At 34.2% G+C, this 15,995-nt stretch overlaps 2 protein-coding genes across 2 annotated transcripts in view; both read left to right on the top strand.

Annotated features, from left to right (window-relative positions):
- The window catches only part of LOC110019816 (abscisic acid receptor PYL8-like), a 5,474-nt gene extending 1,944 nt beyond the window's left edge, over nucleotides 1-3,530 (top strand). Inside the window, exon 4 of the mRNA XM_020717654.1 lies at nucleotides 2,861-3,530. Coding sequence (XP_020573313.1) covers nucleotides 2,861-3,079 — 219 coding nt within the window. The 3' untranslated portion in view covers nucleotides 3,080-3,530. The remainder of the gene's footprint in view (nucleotides 1-2,860) is intronic.
- A 4,993-nt stretch (nucleotides 3,531-8,523) lies between these two features.
- Nucleotides 8,524-10,973, top strand: LOC110019817 (pentatricopeptide repeat-containing protein At1g62914, mitochondrial-like). The gene is made up of 2 exons (XM_020717655.1): nucleotides 8,524-10,743; nucleotides 10,847-10,973. Exon 1 carries the CDS (start codon nucleotides 8,688-8,690, stop codon nucleotides 10,572-10,574), a length of 1,887 nt encoding a protein of 628 aa, XP_020573314.1. The 5' UTR covers nucleotides 8,524-8,687; the 3' UTR covers nucleotides 10,575-10,743; nucleotides 10,847-10,973.
- Nucleotides 10,974-15,995: the final 5,022 nt, after the last annotated feature.

Genomic DNA, 15,995 nt, shown 5'->3' with positions numbered 1-15,995 from the left:
CTCTTTCCCAAAACCATTGAGGAAGGTAATTGTTATATTCTCCCCCTTCCATCCCCTGCTGCTCTTTGGCTTCCTACTCGCCTCATTTCTCTTCATGTGTGCATTCTGAGATTTACTTAATCTACCGAATTTGCGTGATTTACTAAATCAAGTTTTTATGTCCAAAATCGGAAAAATTTGGATTTAATCTCATTTTGGGTAGCTGTAACTGTTTGAAAAAGCAGTTGTGAAGCTGTTGCAGAAGAAACTGTTTTTCAAAAAGCTGTGGGGGCTATACTAAATTTTTTTTATTTTCAGAATGTTTTCTGGCAACCACCAAACCTTAACAAGTTAGGTTGAAAAAAATATTTTTTTACCACAGAAATTTCTAAAAAAAAAACATTAAGAAAGCAGTTCCTCATACAAAATTGTGGCAGCGGTCTTAGAGCAAAGCAGACAAAAAGTTGTACCTAACAGACCCTTAGTAAATCGGGATATTTAAGTTGTCCAAAATTGGCCATCCAAGAGGATTTAAGCTATATCCCGCATAATCCTTAAATCTGATATCAGACAACTCTTAAATCTTTCACAAATTGGTACTTATGGTTGGAAAGGAGTAAATTTTTATTGATGTCATTTAATCAGGTTGCAGTTTTTGATAAGTTTGATTGTTGTTACATCCATTCCCTCTAACTGCATTTGCAATTTTCCTTTGTTGATACTTGTAACATATGGGAAAGATCTTCAATGTTAACAGTTTTTGAAAAGATGGAACGTTATGTGCCCAATAGCACCCAGACATTGACAGTTCAAAACATGATTATAGTGCCTCCTTGAGGGAGGAAGTTTTGGGAAATTTGTTAAAGACCTGAGTTCCTATTTAATAATTTGAAGGCCTGATCTGACAAAATAGATGTGATTAGGGTTTATTCTACTTGTTTCAGCACTTACTTTGATTGGTTGTATATGGGGTTTTCTTGCGTTGGCTTGATACTGTCACAAGATGGAATTAACAAATGAACATGATCTACTTTGGGGTCCAATTTTGTATACGGGAGGCCAATTACCCCTTGAAATATTGTAAACATGTTCTGTGAGTACTCTAATTCGTGATTGAAATCTTGTCAGCCTTTTTCAGCTGACCTGTTGAGAGGGTAATTAATGCCATATACTATAGTTTATAATGGTTTCAAAAAAAGCTTTCGCGATTTTTTTGTTTGTGAGAGGCATTTTGCCATCAGCACGAAGCATGCAGAAACAACTAATGGACAATTTTACCATCTTTAATCGAAAGGTTTGCATCTCATAATACATTCCATAGGATCTTTTTGAATATGATCAGGTTGCACATCCCATAATGATCAGGATGAAGAGAAAAATTATGTCAAATGGGTTGAATGAGATAATGCTGCTTCGACATGTTTTTTTTGTACTTGATTTTCTTCATTAGGGGGGGTGTAAGTGACTCAGATGCCCTTAAGCAAAAATAAATGGGAATAGTTTTTACCTCTCCATCTGGACTTCTTGATGGCCTTTTCTTGCTTCACAAGTGGTCATCTGCTTGCATCTTTGAACCTCGGACACTTATGAAACTTAGTATCTGATGTGGACATGTTGAACATAACCGCCCTGGCATGGTTGGGATTGGTAATGATGTTGGATCTTGCTTTTTCTTGTTGTGCAAGCTTTACAATCTGTGTTTTTTTTGTCTGATGAAAGTATGTTGAGGAGTACAGTGGTATTGTGGAGATGATGGCCATGATGTGTTGCAAATTAGTGAAGCATCATATTGTTTCATATGGTGTGATTATTTTCTGAATACATTAGGTAGTATCACTAGGTAGTATTATATTAATATTGATAAAATCATGCCTATTGTCTATTGTTTGATACTAATTCTTGCGTGTGGTTGATAGATGCATTTGATGAACTATTGAATTTAATGATAATTAAATAAATGTTGTTTTTATTAAGACAATCAGTAAGTTTTTTATGACATGTATAATGTTATAGTTCATTGTGTGATGCACACACAATGAACTTTGATATTATTGTTCCTTGTTGATGCATTTTTATTAGAAATATTGACATTTGGTATTTTGATTTAATATTTTTATATTAATAATTTTTAAAAGAAAACATCATGTTTATGATGTCATATAATCTTTTTTACATTTATGTTTTTTATGTCATCTCATGCTCGTGTCTCATTTGATTGCGTGAGCTTTATTGGATGACGCCAAAAACGCTAATCAAGGCCTTTTAGGAGCGGAGTCCATGACATTTATAGCTTTCATCCAACTCTATGCAAGGGCATTGCAGCCGCCTCTAGTATAGTGGTCATTTTGGGTGGTGTACGGACAGATCTGCTTTTGATCATTGTAACCTATTCTGCCTATAATTGGGATACTAGGTAGGAAACATATAGACAGTCCATGATGGACTACCATTTTTGGCTTTGTATTTAAATAATGATTCATAAGTTCAAATCACATCTCCTGTCTCAATATCACTCTCTGTTTATTCCATAAACTATTTTATTATTAATGTATTTTGGTTGACCTTTCTACACTATTGTATCCTATGGCTTGTTTTATTTTATTTAATTTTCAAATATTATAGTTTCTTAATTTCCTTTCATCCTTGATTAGAAGCATGTGTTTTTCCGCTAATGCCTTGATCACAGACACATTGTATATTGTGCCGCTGAGATGATCCTATGGTACTCCCGGATGGTACACTGAATATTCTCCGAGTATTCTCATCCTTTTTACTTTCTTTTGACTTTTTATATATGCATGAGCTTTGTATAATTACTTTCCTGCTTATTTTCATAGCTTTCAGTTGTCTGATTTCACTTTCGTGTTTGTGTTGGTGGCAGAATTACTCGTCTATAATCAGTGTACATTCTAAAGTCATTGATGGGAGACCAGGAACTCTGGTGATTGAATCTTTTGTAGTGGATGTGCCTGAAGGGAACACCAAGGACGAGACATGCTTCTTTGTAGAGGCTTTGATTAGGTGTAACCTCAAGTCATTAGCTGATGTTTCTGAACGTATGGCTGTGCAGGATCAAACAGAACCTATTGATCAGTGCTAAGTGGTTATTGTTGGTGGCTTCATGAAAATCTGCATGGCTGCAACTTATTTGGCTTTCAGGACATGATAAACTATTTTTCTATCCGATTTCCTCGTTACTTTCATCATGAAATTCCTCCCACCCAAAATCCCCACGAGTTAGAAGTGAAATGATTTGTAGGAGAGAAGTGAAGAAAGAATCCTACGTCCGCATATACATCCTTAATGACCTTGCCCATTTTCATGTTTTCTAACTAGTCTCTTTTTTTTTTCCCAAGTGATCTTCAGATCAGTGTGCATACATAGAAGAACTCTGAATTTTCTTGGAGTTTGCCTGTGGGTAGTGGTGCTACTGTTGGCCTTTTTCTGCTACGATTTGCTCCTTTTGGTGTGTCTGTTGGCAGACAGCCAGAAACTGTACACTTTGTTATAAATAGTCAGAATGAATCTCATGCTTTGGATATTGGAATGAATTTCTTCTTGCAACCTTTTATTATTATTATTATTATTTGCTGTGCCTTTTGGTTGTAACTATTAAGATGACATGATTGATGGCTCCCAAGTGCCTTTTGCGTGCCTTCATTTCCTAATATTTAAGTCGAGAACGTGCATTTAATAAATGCTGTCTTTATGGTGGAGTTAATCATTTTATCTGGTATTACAGTGCTCAAATGGGAGTTTAAGATGATGCTCCGGTGAGCGGATGGTTGACATTCCTTGATGTCCTGAAGGTGTATTCTGGCTATGATCAGTGTTGGCAAATCTTGATACAAGCATAGGATGTATAGGGTTGGCGGGATAATGTGTTATGACATGATGGAATTGATGACCAAAAGGAGATGACGGTAACAATATGTGAAATTTATGCTGAATGTCATGAGCAAACCCAGAGAATTTATCACATGCATAGAATGATCGAATCAAAGAATGGGTTCTTTGTATGAGAAAATGAAATATTTATATACTTTGACTTGAAAAAAACTCTTAAAAGGAAAATATTCAAGATGAGGTCAAACAAATAGAGCACATCAATTATAAGGGGTTGTTTGGTTGGTTGAAAAAGGAATTTAGTGTGAAGATAATGCATTATATTTGGAATACTCTGAAGTTAATTGGTTCAATGAAAAATAAATCCTTGATTTCACATTTTTTTTTTGTTTGCCTCGAAGAAAAATAGAATTAATGTAAAATAAAATACATGATTGCGGGCAGCAATGGGGGGTGGGCGTTAAATGATGGTGGGTAGGGATGTTAACAATCTCATTTCAAGCCGAGCGGGAGTGGGCTCAAAATCGGACCTCAGATCGTTTATTTCGATCAAATCTCGATTCGAGCCAAAACTGGAATTAATTTTTGAGCGATTAATGATCTTCAAGCTAAATTTATTAAATTCATAGTCTTAAGGTATTAATGATTTGATTTTGAGCCGAGTTGCGATGTGCTAGAAAAAAATTTGATCAAAAATTTTCACTCATAGTTCGCCTGCTTATTTTGATCTCAACCGAAATTTGATTCGGGCTAAATTCACAACCCTAATGGTGAGCGGCGATTGGTTATGATGGCATACCATGACAGGTGGTCTACGACATGTGCCCGACAACCAATTAGAAGTCCATGAGCTGCAACTGCGACTAGCAAGCGATTGATGAGTGACAGGAGACAACGACCCAGCGACGGGCAGTGGTGGGCTGCAACTGGTGGGTTGGCATTGATTAGCCAACTGTGGTGTGCAATAACTTACATAATGAATTTAAAATACATTAACAATGAACAAGAGAATGGATTTCAAAAGCATTATAATTTTAAATTACATTTATAATTCATCAAACCAAACACCCAAATTTTTAAAACTGCTACAAAATAATTACAGTGCACTTCTCTTGCAGCAAATTGAATAACCCCTGAATGTTATAATAAGACTTAGTAGTTAAAATCTTCAAATTATATGCTCATAATTTCTTACTAAGGCAAGCGGGTCCAAATGAATTCAGATCACAAATTTTATTAATCTCCACCATAACATGAATTCTTAAAAAAAAGTGCTTATTAAAGTTTCAATATTTGATAAACTATTCTCCATCTTTTACGTAAAACTTATTAAGAATCAACTATGAGTTTCAATGAAGTCTAAGCAATGCCCAAACTTGACAATTGGTAATGTCTTAGTCATTATATTGGTATGTATCATGGCTATTAAGCTTAAATATAAAAATATTATGGCTATTAATCTTAAATAAGAAAATATTATCATGAATAATAACTTTATAAATAAAGTGATAATAAACATTGATATGTTTTATTTCTCGTGAAACATATGTTCTTTAATTAAAAAAGATAGCATCGAAATTTTCATGGATAATTTTGTGTTTAGTATTTCATTTAATAGTTGTCTCAATTTTGTTTTGATTTTGTAAGAATACAAAGAGACCTATTTTAAATTGAAAAAAAAGATATTTATTTATGGTTATAGAGGGCATAATTTTAAAGAATAAAATTTTAGAATAGAGGATTGAAAGAGACAAAGCCTAGATTTAGGTGATAGGAAACTTTTCACTACTAACTTTATTAAATAGAATTAGGAGTTTCTTAGAACATACATGGTTTTATTGAAGATTCATTAAAAATATTTTTTAAAATAATAAAACTTTGAAATCACATAAAAGAAAAGGACATAACTTATGAATTCAATCACAAATTCTTGAAGGCCTTTAAAATGTTAAAAAAATCATTATCTATCATAATAATACTTGATTGGAATCAACTTTTTGAACACTGTGTGATGCTAGTGAATATACTATGGGAGTCTGTATTAGGGCAACGAAAAGACAATTTTCCATATAAATTATTATGCTTGTGAAACTTTAAATGAGGCCTAAGTAAATTATATAATAACTAAAAATTAATAATTAATAATAGTATTTGACTTTGAAAAAATCATATGTTATTAATTGGATTAAAAGTGAGTATTTGTACATATCATGCTATATTTAAATATAGTTAAATTAAGAAGTATGCTAAGCCCAAACTCATCACATGTATCCTTATGTTGTGAGAAATTGATTTTTAAAATTCATGATAAAAATGAATAGAAAATTAAGTAGGGGATATGTAATAATATATGTTAATTTTTTTTAACTATCTTGTTAGTGATGTTCTACTACTTGATTTTTCATATAACAAAAAAAAAAAAAAAACACATATGATGTCAAGCTCTATTTCTTCAATGAGCTTTAATTATTTAAAATGCGTAGTTATCAAATCATTAGAAGATGTTTCCTCATGAAGAAAGTAGAGAGTATTTTTAGTCAATGTCATAATTCAAAATATAGAGGGCATTTTAGGGGATTAAAAATATTTTTAATAATTTTTAAATTGGATTACATATGCATACCCTTTTTAGGGATGTTCATGACTATATTTGGAAATATGATTGCAACATATCTAAAAAGGATGAAAGGCCAATGAATTATACATTAGAGGTAATAATATTTGATATATAAGGATTCTACTTCATGGTATAATTCATTCTCTCATTTGAAAATAAATAATTATTGATAAAAATAATCTGTACCTTTAAATGATGGAAAAAAGTGATAGTATAAGTTAATGTTTCGAATTTGATGATTAAGTTCTTAAGAAAAAAAATTTAACATATTAGAAAATTGAGAGGTTATTACAAGTGACAAAGAAAGTTATTCATATGATAAGATATTTTAGGCATTAGTTAAATGTTTCAAATTAAACATAAATTTGTAATTGTCCATCACTTTTAAAAAAGTGGACAAGCTAAAATTTGAAATATAGAGATTAAAAATATTTTAGAAAAAATAGTCAATCCATATATGAAAAATTTATCTTTAAGTTTAGATGATACATTATTGGCATATAGAGAAATATGTAAAATATTAATCGTGATGGCTCCTTATAGGTTGAGCTATAACATAAAACATTTTGGCAATTAAATAAATTGAATTTTAATTTAAAGCTTCATAAGAGAAAAAGATTACTAAAATTAAATGAATTGGACGAGATTATATTACAAGTTTATGCTAATGCTAAGATTTATAAGAAGCAAAGTAAAAAATGGCATGATAAAAAATTTATTAGAAAATAATTTGAATTTGGATATGAATTTCTTCTATTTAATTTGTGATTACAGTTACTTCTGGATAAATTGAAATCAAAATAACCAGGTTCTATCACAAGAATTAAAGTTTATCCTTATAGAGTAATTGATATTCAAAATAAAAATAATGTTTATATTTTAAGGTAAATGGGAATGGGCTTAAATATTAGTTGAGATGAGAGGTGAATTGTCATAAATTATTTGTTAGTTTGGTTCAATAGAAATTAGAACTTCACATATGGACTTAAATATTAGTGGAGATGAGAGGTGAATTGTCATAAAATAATTATTAGTTTGGTTCAATTGAAATTAGAACTTCACACACTTAGGTTGAGACTAAGACTTGTGTGGTTTTATATTTATGATTTTATTTATTTATTATTATAATAATGCTTGAAGAAGAGCATTTAATGGCCCACTGTTATTGTCATTCGGTAGGCTGGAGGGTCTTCAGTTGGCTGAAAGGTCTTCGGTCGACCTTCTCGAGAGAATCCTTAACAGAGGCCCTTTTGCTGATAGAATAAACCTAGACCATTAGACAGAGAATATATCACTATAACCTAAAATGTACTTTTTCTTTGGATTAGGAGCTTTCACAAAGGATTGGACAGATATTCAATGGGGTGCCCTTTGGCCATCTTTATGAAAAATCCCAAAATCAATTGAGGGAGCTGATTATAAATGGTTGTCCCTTGGATTAGGTGTTTCTTGTTCTTTCATTTGGATGTACTTTCGTATGGTTGGCCCATGGTTCTGACCAAATGAAACGATGCTTGATGTTTCTATTTTTTGACTTTCCCAATGCAATCCTTTGATATCTATTCAGTGTGATTCGTTGAATTTTCTCGAGATTCGTGCGATCATATTTTGATATACAGTAATTGGTTGCCAGAAAGGCCATTGGAATGACAAGGCTTCTGCCAAAGGTAATAAAAGAGCTAAGATCTAATTGTAATAATCACACAAATTGAAATATGCAATAATGAAGAAGTTTCAAAAAGCCTTCCATTGCACCTTAGAGAACATCACACCCTCAATTCCGAAGGTAGAATGAGGTCACAATAACTATAGTTATCTGGCTGTAACATATTGTCGAGTGTCAATTATGCATCACATGCACATATAAATTTAAATTAAGAAAATTCAATTTGAATCATCTTGAGAAGTTATGAAATTACTTATGGCTAAAAATCACATATTACAATTAAAAATTTTAAATTATTTTAAATTTTTTTCTTAATTTTTTAAAAAAAAAAAAAAAAAAAACACCCCAATTTAAAATTTTGAGTGATTCCAACTTCACTCGAACAAAATTTTAAGGCTCGCTCGGCCTCATCATCCCCTACCTGTGATATTCTGTCAGCCGCCGAGTTCCAATATGCTACAGCTTCCATAACCCAACTCCGCAGCTCGCCCTTATCTCAGTTGGACAAATGAGCCAAACATTCGCCCAAACTACTCAACGCTGTCTCCACTGTCATCGACTGCTTCCCTCCAATACCTAATGCTTGTAAAATGGAGCAGAGCCCTTTCTTTCTCTGTTAGGGTTTCTCTCCCCTTCTCATGCAGCCCTTACCCTGCTCCTAACTCTCCGATACACCTTTCGCCGGCCGATATTGAATCCCGAATCCGATGCTGCTTATCCTGCGGCATGATCGATGACGCACTGTCTCTCCTCATCCACTGTTTGGAAGCAGACCCTAACCCTCCATCCCTCCTCTCATTTAATCTCGTCCTCTCTTCCCTGAACAAATTTCGGCGATTCGATTCCACCATTTCGCTTTACAACTCCATGCGACGCTCTGGCGTGGCACCCGATGTCGTCACGCTCAACATTTTGATCAATTGCTACGCAGAATGCGGGCGCGTGGACTTTGCAAGGAAGGTGTTCGACGAAATAACGATGTGGTCTTATACTCCGACGATTGTTTCATGCAATACTCTGATCAAGGGTTTTTGTCGCATAGGTAGGATTGTTGATGCGTTTGGAGTTTTTGATCGGATCAAGAAGAATGGGCCAAGTCCAAACAGTAGAACTTTTTCGATACTTATTGTTTATGTTTGTAAGTCTTTGAATTCTGAAATTGGCTTGCAGTTGATTAATCAAATGCTGATTCTTGGTTTGGTTCCTAGCAGCATTACCTACAACTGTGTTTTGGCTGGGCTGTGTGCTGAAGGTAAACTGAAATCAGCTAATGCCTTGTATTCCAGGTTGAGAAAACTTGGAGTCATGCCAAATGTGGTTACTTGCACTGGCTTTTTAAGCAGTCTGTGCAGAAAGAATAGGCTTGCTGAAGCACAGATTCTTTTTTATGAGATGTTAGAAAATGGTTTGTTTCCAAGTGAGAGAACTTACTCTGCCCTCATTCATGGGCTTGCTTTGGATGGGCAGTTTGAAAAAGCTATAGAAATGATCGAGGAGATGCAATGCTGTGGACTCAGCCCAAATGTAATTACTTATACAGGAATTATTACATCATTTTGTAAAGAGGGGAGATTAGAGGAGGCAAAGAGGGTTATCGATATGCTAAAGGAAAAAGGATTACGCCCTAATGAGTTTACATACAGTACTTTGATTGATGGATTCTGTATTAAAGGAAGACTTGAGGATGCAGTTTCCGTCTTTAGCCAAATGGAAGATGAAGGAATTGTAAATAACATTGTTGCATACAATACATTGATCCGTGGATTTTGCAAATCAGGAAACATGGAGGAGGCTATGAAGCTTTTGCAGGTGATTGTCTGTAAAGGTTCCAAACCTGATGTTATAACTTATAATACTCTTATGGATGGATACTGTAAAATTGGAAATGTTAAGGCTGCTAAGTTGTTGTTATGCAGAATGGAGAAGCAGGGTCTGAAACCAAATGTGATTACATTTAACACATTGATGGATGGGCTATGTAGAGTGGGGGACCTTGAAAGTATGGCAAACTTGCTTGAGGAGATGGCTCAGATAGGGGTGAAACTTGATGTCTCTACTTATAGCATTCTCTTAGGTGGGATGTGTAAGCTAGGTAAATTCCATGATGTGGAGAATTTGATTCTTCACATGAGTGAAAATGAGATTGAACCTGATCTTAATCTGTACTCACATATGCTTGTTACATATTGTAGAAGTATGAGGTTAGTTGAAGCTAAACATTTGGTAATGCAGATGGAGAATAGGGGCCTACCTGTAAATATAGCTAGCTACTTCGCTATTCTGCAAGGATTTTGTATTAGAGGTGAGATTGTAGAAGCAGTTCAACTGTTGAAAGAAATTATTGTGAAAGGCATTGCCCCATCTTTCGTTGCAGTTTCTCTGTTGCTAGAATATGTCAGCAGATTTGGACAACTAGATAAGTTTGCTTCCTTGCTTCCGATCACAGAAGGAAAGGTTGGTGGCTGATTTCTCTGTGTTGAGGGGGATTTGTTGATTCTATAGAGCATCTTGTGTTTGATACAAATAAGTTTTGGCTCTGGCAATTTCCTTTTTGAATTGAAGTAACTTGATGTTCCAACATGGTTACTGAAGTTTTTGTATGCAATACTTGATTGGCTTTTAAATGGTTGAGCAGGTATTTTATATAGATGCAATAGCTTTCCATTTGAAATTTTATTTTTTCATCCTCAAAGGAGAGATTTTCTTATATTATAGCACTGCATTATTTAACCCTGTAGCCCCATTGGCAGCCGCAAGAGATTGGATCCTGACACATCTTATGAACAATGAAGATGATGTTTTTCACTTGGCTCATCACAAAACTTGGTGACATAATCAATGCAAAGTAAGAACTTCAATGCTCAGGTAAGGCATCCAATATAAACATGTGGTAGATTTATTAAATAAAGTCATGATATCTTCTATTTAATTATCTTATCAAAATCAATATTTTTTTTAATGGAAAGCCATTCTTTAATCTCAGTGTTCTCTTAGAGTTGCTTTCTTTCTTGATCTAAATTTTTATCCATGTGCTTTCTTACTTGTGTTTTGACACTACGCGTTAATCAAGCATATTGGCGTACACTACAGTAAAAGCACACACCGGAATTACCAACAAAAAAATTATTAATAAATTAACTTTGAATATTACGACTGATTTTTAGTCGGATTGTTTCAATTGAAATAGATATGAAAATTCTGTAGGTTCATGTCACTTGTCTATGACAATTTTTTCGACGAAATTTCAAACCAAAAATAGGCTGATAATCTATCAATTTTCCCTCCAGTTTCTCTTTTTTGTCATACCTGTTTTCCTTCCCTCATTTCTCTCTATTAGTCGGTGAGTTCCGTTCTGCACTATCGCCACCAAGTTTCAATTAAAATGCACTTTAATATCATTTTCTCCATTGAATTGAAGGTAAAACTCCTCGTTTAGCTTTATAACAACTATTTTGAGATTTCATCAAATAAATCCTATGTTTTGTCGGATTTGTACTTTGTGATCATTTTTTTGAAACAAATCTTAATTTTATTTAGGATTTATTTAAATTTTATTTATCATGCCCAATGTTTAAAGTTGCACAATTGTGTATTAAGATATTTTTAGCTTGTGAGGTGATGGTTAGCTTCAAAGTGATATGAGGCATAAGCCTCACAGTTTTACAATTACGTAAAATAAAAGGATAAAAATAATATATTAGTTTCATAACTTATAATATATATATATATATATATATATATATATAGTAAAGAAATACATTAACATTCTAGCATGGTAAAAATTGACAAATTGTGTTTATATGAGATAATCAATTACATAAACAATAAAATGTCATGTAACAACTTGCATACAATAAAAATATAATATAAACATCATCTAGTCAAGTCATCAAACAAACATAAAATATGTAATGAAGTAACATAAAATATCAAAGTAAGATATAAGATGAGTTTAACAAAGTAAATTTTTTTCACTCATATTGTCCAATTGAGATAATAACTCAGATTTAAATAAGAATATAATAAATAATCAAAAGCAGAAGCAACAAACCATAACTATAGCAAAAGGAGAAATTGGCGGTGCAGTGGTAGTAGAAACAATAAACGTCGGTGGCTTCAGTAGGAGCAACATGCAACTGTAACAGTAGTATGCGATTGTTGTAGCAGAAGAAGTGGTGGCGCTGCTGCCATTGGCGGCGGAAGCAACAAATGGCGGTGGCGGCTTTGGCGGCAGATGTAGCAAGTGGCAACGCTGGGAAGCTTAACTGGAGAGAGGGGAGCTCTTGCGTGTGTGGGTGCATCAAATTGCTTTCAAACAATTTAATATGGAGGGGAAGAAAACCTAAGCGTGAGAGGCTTACGCCTTAGTTGAATTGAGCGAGGTGAATTTCAACCAATGTGAGGTATATGCCTCCCCAAATTGCTTGAAGCGTACAACTCGAAGCATTTTTCTTCAAAATTGCACTAAGATGGGCCTCATTGAGTGCCTCAAATTGCGCATTTTTAAACAGTGATCATACTTTTTGAATGCATTTTGGGTTAGATCTTTCTATTCTTTTACTTAATTTTGTTAATTCCCATTAGGGTTTTTTTAGAAACTGAATTAGGATTTAGGGTAATATGGCAGCAGACTTTACAGTAACAATAGTTCTTTTCAAGCAATACCCTCCTTAGAGGGGGAAATTCCTTAGCAAACTTCAAATTAAACTCGACAACAGGCTCATTGGTCCTGTTTGTTTCAGACTCATCATTGCGACGACAACATTCCCGAATTTGGCTTCAATATCATCGAATCCTTGCCCAAACTTATTGACTGCCAAGTCAGACAGCTCGCTCTACAAACTCCATTTCGGCAGCGAAAAAAAAGATTAACTTTGGTGAAGACATTATCCCTGTAATTTGAAGTATTTCCGGAAGTCAATGACGTCCCGCACCTTGTAATTTCAGCAAAAGCACTCAAGTTAACGCACTTGTCTTATGAACTTGACATTCCTTGAAATTTATTCATGAGCATTTTGTTTCAAATTTTGCATTATGTTTGGAGTTTGAATGAAGGATTGTGAAAGTAAAATTCCGGTTTAACTTGTTCGCAACAAGTCAAACCCAAGGAGGAATGAAGCGTAGGACCCGATCTGAGATTTGGAGGGTTGACTTCGCATCGAACTCGCTTCGATAGGCCACTCTTAACCTGCAACACCTATTGGGGGTCCAACCTACACTACACCTTAAAGATTCTAGAACCCTTTTGTTGAAAGATGTTTAAACAGATAACTCCAAAATCCAAAAGAGTTGATTATACCTGCTTAAGAAAGAAATGAGCGAGGCATGCCAACGGAAGAATGTAACTCTGACCCATGGGGGACATGGACACTTTAATGATGTATGAAGACAAAACCTTTTGATCAAAATGGAGAGAGAAACTAGTTCCCAGCGGAGTCGCCAGAAATTATCGGTCAAATTTTTTTTTATTTTTGAAAATTGAAAATAATTTTGAAATTTAATTTAATATAAGAGGTATATAGTTTGAGTTTTGAAAGTAGTATGTTTTAATTTTCAAAAAATGAAAACAAATTGATCTCATTTGTTTAATAGTTTGCATAATCGTGTCTGATATCGCGAAGATTATATCTTCCCGAAAGCTAAGTGTATTCCGTGGCGATGGACCCAATTCTGCAAGCTAAAAGATTTGTGACATTCGTTTGACTTACGAATCTTTTAGGTGTGACTGACAAGTTCTCTTATTTAATATAAAGATTAAATAGAGTTTATTTTACCTGGGTTTCAAGTTTTCTATAAAGGCAAACTCCTACAGTTAATTACATCACAAATGACGGGGGTCACTTGAGAAATTTCTCAATAATAATCAGAGGTACTAGTCTTCAAGATTTTAAGGTTTATGTTTTCACGGTAGGACGTGAAAATCAAGTAGGAGTGACTTAAATAGAAATAATTATTTTTAAGAGTCCGAAGAAAGGAGAATGTAGGAGATATCACAGATTCTGAGGAGAAACCTCAGTGACTTCCCAAACTATCATAATGTGTGGCTGAGTTTTGAAGACAATGTTATTTAGGTGTTTAATGCTGCCAAATTTTATTATTTGAGATTTACATTTGCATAATATCTGATTATGAAATTAGCCCGCAAAGATAGAAGAGTTTACGTCGTACCGGACGACAACCTCGGAGCCTAAGATGAGTTAGGACTTACGTTGCACAACATGGTTGCACAGGAGCCTAAAGAAGGTGTGAGGATTTATGTCGCGCTGGGTGAGCTACCTCGAAGTCCTATGAGTTATTAGTTAGACTAAGGATAAAGAGATATTGTTGAAGAAGGTCCTCTTGTTGCTCAATCCAAGCTCCTTGCCGTGTTGCCCACAAAGATGACTCTAAGCTCCTTGTCGAAATAGCAGTCCTAAAGTCTAAGGTTCAAAATGTTTTACCAGGTATGTTCTGAAGTTTTGATTTTGTTGTTATTCAAGTATTATGAGGGGGATAAAGTTAATTAGAACGACACCAATTAGGATCCCAAGGTTCCCTCGTTCCGATACTACTATTTTCTTTTAAATTTTCTTAATTTAAACGAGTTGTTAAGCTCATTTAAACTAGGGAGATATCATTAGCAATTGTCGGTTACCTCATCTGAGGACTACCATAAATTCAAAATAACGTGTTATGTTCTTTTTTTATTTTTTTTAAAAATCTTGTTTAATTTTTTAAAATTGTTTTGTTTTGTCAATGAAATCGCAACCAGTGCCTGCATGATATATTATAACAAGAGTAAATTGCAGTGATAAAATAAAAAAAAATAAATAAAATGTACCTGCATATCTGACGTATCTGCTGCTGCTATCCCTGCTGTTTGTTTAACTCACAAAACATAATATAATTTGCAGGGAATTTAAATAAATTGCAGAAAGAAGAAGAAAAACAGTAAGCAACAAAACAAGTCGTAACAACAACGAGGAACTCTAAACAGGTGATCATAAGACTTCCTACAACTCCGGATAATAACTAGCAAGCTTGTACGGTGATCCTACGATCTTCTACTGCTCCGGGCAGCAACTAGCAAGAATGTACGGTGATCCTATGACGTCCTACGGCTCCGGGCAACAATTAACAACTCCGGATAGCAACTAGCAGCTCCGGAGAGCAATATGCAACACTACACAGCATTTGTATGACTTTCTACGAATCCAAACAACAGTATGGAACACTACACAACACTTGTATGACTTTCTACGAATCCAAACATCAACTAGGAACTCCGAACAGTGCTCCAACTTTTTCCTACGATTACGAACAACAACTAGGAAGCTTAAACGACACCCTACAACTCTCCTACAGCTCTCCCTCCCAACACTTATACAACAATGGACAACACCTCTACAATGATTAACAGTTTCCAAACAGACAGTTTTAGTAATGAACAACTTCCAAATAGCCACTTACAGTAAAGAACAACTTCCAAACAGTTCTCACAACAATTATAAACCTCGAACAACACTTCTACATTGATTAACAGCTTCCAAACAGATAATTACAACAAAGATCAACTTCCAATCAACACTTCTACAGTTCTCAATGACTTCAAACAACAATTTCGAAAATCAAAACACCACCTTGCAGCTCTCAAAATGACAGGTAAAGTGACACATCCACAAATGAATTAAAACTCATAGTGTTAGATCTAAAAAAATTCCCGAGGAATTGTATGCTGGATATGTAATTAATTATGTCCATGAACAAATACTCATCCGGAGTGCATAGCTATGACCAAACTTTCATCTATCAACTTAGAACCTTCAATGAGCAAAGAAAGATAGAAATCATTCCTCACTTAATTTTGCTTAAGCAAGATGTAAATAGAACGAAATGGAAAAGATGCAG

This window comes from Phalaenopsis equestris, unplaced genomic scaffold, assembly GCF_001263595.1.
Source record: "Phalaenopsis equestris unplaced genomic scaffold, ASM126359v1 Scaffold000080, whole genome shotgun sequence".
NCBI lineage: Eukaryota > Viridiplantae > Streptophyta > Magnoliopsida > Asparagales > Orchidaceae > Phalaenopsis > Phalaenopsis equestris.
Note: the sequence above shows the minus strand (reverse complement) of the source record. Positions and strands in the feature narration are given on the sequence as shown.